This window comes from Oryctolagus cuniculus, chromosome 9, assembly GCF_964237555.1.
Source record: "Oryctolagus cuniculus chromosome 9, mOryCun1.1, whole genome shotgun sequence".
Classification (NCBI taxonomy): domain Eukaryota; kingdom Metazoa; phylum Chordata; class Mammalia; order Lagomorpha; family Leporidae; genus Oryctolagus; species Oryctolagus cuniculus.
Genome location: NC_091440.1, coordinates 104,409,159 through 104,413,985, shown reverse-complemented (window position 1 = coordinate 104,413,985; position 4,827 = coordinate 104,409,159). Strand labels below are relative to the sequence as shown.

The following is a 4,827-nucleotide window of genomic DNA, read 5'->3' as shown; positions in this document are numbered from 1 at the left end:
GGAAGCTGAGGAGCGATGTGGTTCTTTATCTCTTGTCTGTAATTCCTCCCAAAGAGAAGCTATTGGGTGTCTGTCAAAGGAAAGCCGTGGAAAGGTTTTGTTGTCCCGCCTTTCACCCAAAGGCAGTTCCTTTCCCTGGGGTCCACTTGGCTTTCAACCGGTTCCCGGGTGACCTGAAATCCTGAGTTGTCCCCATCTGGTTGCCCTGGGAGACTCCTAGCTCTCTCGGTACAACCTGTTCCTCCCCCCGCCTCTCCCTCCACTGGGCTGCGCCCTCCTGGCCCCCCTCCCTTCCCTTCCCTCGCCTGGGGCCCAGCTGCGCCCTCCGGGGAGAAACCCGCTGCCACGGTACCCGCGGGTGGGAGGGAAGCGGGAGGAGCCGGCGGGCGCAGGAGGGGTGGCCAGGCGCAGAGGGCGGAGGCCGAGCGCCGCGCAGCCAGAGAGGGGCGACTGGAGGTTGCATCTGCAGGAGGAGGCTTCTCAGCTGCTTGGTTACCCAGACAGCGAGATCGGCAGGGAGCAGGACAGCGTCTCCCTGACGTCAGGATCCAGCAAGGGGACCGCGCCAGCAACCCTAGTGCCCCCCGGAGCCCCGCCGGCCGACCGCGGGATAGGGGCCGGACGCGAGGCGCCGGCGGAGCTGGCGCTGGGGGCGCGGGAGCCGGTCGGCTGGGGCGCAGCATGCCCCGTGCCCTCGGGCTATGGAGATCGCCCTGGGGCCCCTGGAGAACGGCGGTGCCATGACCATCCGAGGAGGAGGTGAGGAAACGGCAGGATGCAGCCAAGCAGCGCCGACGGCTGGGCTCGGCGATGGCTCCCAAGAACCGGCGCCGAGAGGGCGCGGCTGCAGCGCGCGGCGGGGCGCAGAGCCGGGGGAGCGGCCTCTGCCGCCGCAGCCCCCGGAGCTGCCACAGTCTAGACGGTCGCCGCTGGAGGAAGAGGAGGGAGAAGGCGACCCCGGCCTGAGCGTGGCGGAGGAGCAGACGCTGGGCGCGGGGGCCCTTCACCACCAGCGCGTCCTCATCAACATCTCCGGGCTGCGCTTTGAGACGCAGCTGGGCACCCTGGCGCAGTTTCCCAACACGCTTCTGGGGGACCCCGCCAAGCGCCTGCGCTACTTCGACCCGCTGAGGAACGAGTACTTCTTCGACCGCAACCGGCCAAGCTTCGACGGCATCCTGTACTACTACCAGTCCGGGGGCCGCCTGCGCCGGCCGGTCAACGTCTCCTTGGACGTGTTTGCGGACGAGATCCGCTTCTACCAGCTAGGGGACGAGGCCATGGAGCGCTTCCGGGAGGACGAGGGCTTCATCAAAGATGAGGAGAAGCCCTTGCCCCGCAACGAGTTCCAGCGCCAGGTGTGGCTCATCTTCGAGTACCCGGAGAGCTCCGGGTCAGCGCGCGCCATCGCCATCGTCTCGGTGTTGGTCATCCTCATCTCCATCATCACCTTCTGCTTGGAGACCCTGCCCGAGTTCAAGGACGAACGCGAGCTGCTCCGCCACCCCCCGGTGCCCCACCAGCCTCCGGCGGCTCCTGCCCTGGGAGCTAATGGCAGCGGGGCCGTGGCACCTGCCTCTGGCTCCACGGTGGCTCCGCTCCTGCCCAGGACCCTGGCCGACCCCTTCTTCATCGTGGAGACCACGTGCGTGATCTGGTTCACATTCGAGCTGCTTGTGCGTTTCTTTGCCTGCCCCAGCAAGGCCGAGTTCTCTCGCAACATCATGAACATCATCGACATCGTGGCCATCTTCCCCTACTTCATCACCCTGGGCACCGAGCTGGCAGAGCAGCAGCCCGGGGGCGGAGGAGGCGGGCAGAACGGCCAGCAGGCCATGTCGCTGGCCATCCTCAGAGTGATCCGCCTGGTGCGTGTGTTCCGCATCTTCAAGCTCTCCCGCCACTCCAAGGGGCTGCAGATCCTGGGCAAGACCCTGCAGGCCTCCATGAGGGAGCTGGGGCTGCTCATCTTCTTCCTCTTCATCGGAGTCATCCTCTTCTCCAGCGCCGTCTACTTCGCAGAGGCTGACAACCAGGGGACCCACTTCTCCAGCATCCCCGATGCCTTCTGGTGGGCGGTGGTCACCATGACCACGGTGGGCTACGGGGACATGAGGCCCATCACAGTGGGGGGCAAGATCGTGGGCTCCCTGTGCGCCATCGCCGGGGTCCTCACCATCGCCCTGCCCGTGCCCGTCATCGTCTCCAACTTCAACTACTTCTACCACCGGGAGACGGACCACGAGGAGCAGGCAGCCCTGAAGGAAGAGCCAGGCAGCCAGAGCCGGGGCACCTCCCTGGATGCAGGAGGCCAGCGCAAGGCCAGCTGGAGCAAGGCTTCCCTCTGCAAAGCTGGGGGGTCCCTGGAGACTGCAGACAGTGTCCGCAGGGGCAGCTGCCTCCTAGAGAAATACAACCTCAAGGCCAAGAGCAATGTGGATCTGCGGAGGTCCCTGTATGCCCTCTGCCTGGACACCAGCCGGGAAACCGACTTGTGAAGGGAGACTGGTGGTGGTGGTGGTGGTGGTGGTGGTGGGGTCAGCATAGTCCCTGAACTTGGGCATCCACTTCCTACCACAGAGTATTGCAAGTCCACCCTGTCACCGGTGCCTGTCCCTCTTCTGTCACTCCTTCCCCTCCTTTCCTCCCCCACTCAGTTCCCCCATTTTTCCTCTTCTTTCCATGACACCAAGGGTCACCTATTTTTAAAAAGTACCACATTCCATGACGCAGGAGCTGCTGAAATGGTGAATGCTGTCAGATGGATGTATTTGTAGCCACTTTCCTATACCCAGCAGAGGGATAACCCAAACAGAAATGACTTTAAATAGCCCAGATCCCAAGAGATTTTGTAACCCTCCCTACCCATGGGTTCAAGTTTGCTTTATATACGATTATATTTGTGTATAGGGGGAAACATTATTTTTGTGGCCAGTGAGTGGATTTTTGTACTGCGGTTCAGATGGGGATATTTTGATTCTATTTCCAAGATACACATTGTATTTGTAGGGGAGAGAGAGAGCGTTACGGTGATGTTTTCTGTGAATTCATGTCAGAGCCAGAGTCCAGTACCTCTGTTCTTTGTTTTTTTTGGGTTTTTCAGGCTGCTCTATTCTCAGATGTGTTTTCGGTGCTTTGTGTCTAAGACAGGGAACATTCTGGAAGAAAGGCAAGTCTGACATTTTTATGCGCCTTAAACAGTTCTCGTAACTTTTTCAAAAAGCATATCACGGATGTTGGAGGAAGACTTCTGATCCTTCACTCTCTTTATTTTTATCCCAGGAAATAAAATGTTGCTTGGTTGGGGCAAGTGTTAGTTTTCCTACAGCCGAAGCAGTTTTGGAAATTTTGCAAAGTAGTCTGTCCCTTGCTGTGTGTGGTGTTGGAGTGTCAGCAAATGAAGCCTTGAAACCTGTGCTTTGCTTAGTGACATGTTGTGATGGGCCTCGTCTCTGTCTCCCAGGCGATGATGGGTACAGTCTGCTTGTCTCGGGCTGCTTGTCACAGGGACACCCCTGCAGCATGTGGTCTGAAGAGGTGGCAGTAGACCCATGCTCAGTGTGGAGTGCGAAGGGTGCTTGGAGCCCCACAGTCCCACTGTGATCTGCTGTGCTGGGTTTCCGAAGTCTGCAGATTTCAAGCTGTGCTTGGTACTGCTCTGCAGCTCTGAGCGACAGTCCTGATTCTCACACATGAAACCTATTCACTAGATTCCCTCCTCGGTGTGAAAAGTCAGAGAAAAGGGTTCTTGGTCTGGGCAGGGTCTGCAGGGTGGACAGCAGCCCTGAGAAGTGCAATGGAAAGGTTTGCTTTTTCACATTCAAGTTTGGCTCCTATTCTGTGCGTCCTTGCCCCGACTCATCCCTACCCCTAGGAAGAATCCTTTTGCTTTCCTTTGCCCTGGATGGTTGAGGCACAGCATCACTGTGTGTAGGTACAACACTGGCTCAGATTTCTCTCCGGATGGGGATTAACGAATCAGCCTTGGGGCTCCACATTCCTGCTGTTGCTTTTTGCAATGAACAATCCAAAGACTGGTTGTTTTCCCATGTTCACCAGAGCAGGCTGGCGGTCTCTACTCACACCTTCCCTTGGAATGACAGTGAGCTCACTGGCTCATTCCAAGTGGGGAGTGCAGGTCTCCCTATGAGTAGGGAGGAGCTAGTGAAAAGGCATCCCTGAACTGTGGATTCCATCGAGGCATGGACGCCAATACTACAAGACGGTGTCTGTGAATGCAGCCAGGATCTGTTAGCAGCACATCTGAGGGGGAAGCAGATCGTGCAGTAGGGCCATTGTTTTTCATTACATGCTAAGGCAAAGGCAAAACAGAGAGGCTCTGCTTATTTATAATTTGCAGTCTGCCTAAAAGCAGGGCATCGTGCCAAAGCTCAACTGCGCCCGCTCTCACTCCCGAGCCCTCTATGCCTGCAAAGCTGGTTTTTGTAGCTTAGCACACAGCTAGGGGTTTGGGACTGGGTATCAACCCCTGCAAACCCAAAGCAATGTCACCACCTTTGGCCTGAAGGCCCCATTCCTTTGGACTTAAGCAATAAAGACAGAGCAACCCCCAGATTTCAGACATCTCTAGGTGCCAAACAGGGTGTTGCTGGCCAGATTAAAATGGAGTGCATGATTAAAATGTGCAGGACATGGGTGCCATCTTAGGCAAATCCTCAGGGAGAGAGAGAAGCAAATGAGATGGTGAGGCTCCCTGTTTTGCATGCGGAGAGGATACTGAAGAGCAGTTTACAAAAGGGTCATGGTGGTGCCACAGGGAATCCTGGAGTCAGGTGCCCTGCTGCGGCTCTCATCCTGGAAGTCACT

General features: G+C 57.7%; 1 protein-coding gene across 1 annotated transcript; it reads left to right on the top strand.

The window, feature by feature from the left end:
* Positions 1 to 683: 683 nt before the first annotated feature.
* Positions 684 to 2,551, top strand: KCNA5 (potassium voltage-gated channel subfamily A member 5). Its single transcript, NM_001082036.1, is given in 1 exon segment — positions 684 to 2,551. A coding segment is annotated over 1 exon segment (1,797 nt). The 5' UTR covers positions 684 to 701; the 3' UTR covers positions 2,499 to 2,551.
* Positions 2,552 to 4,827: the final 2,276 nt, after the last annotated feature.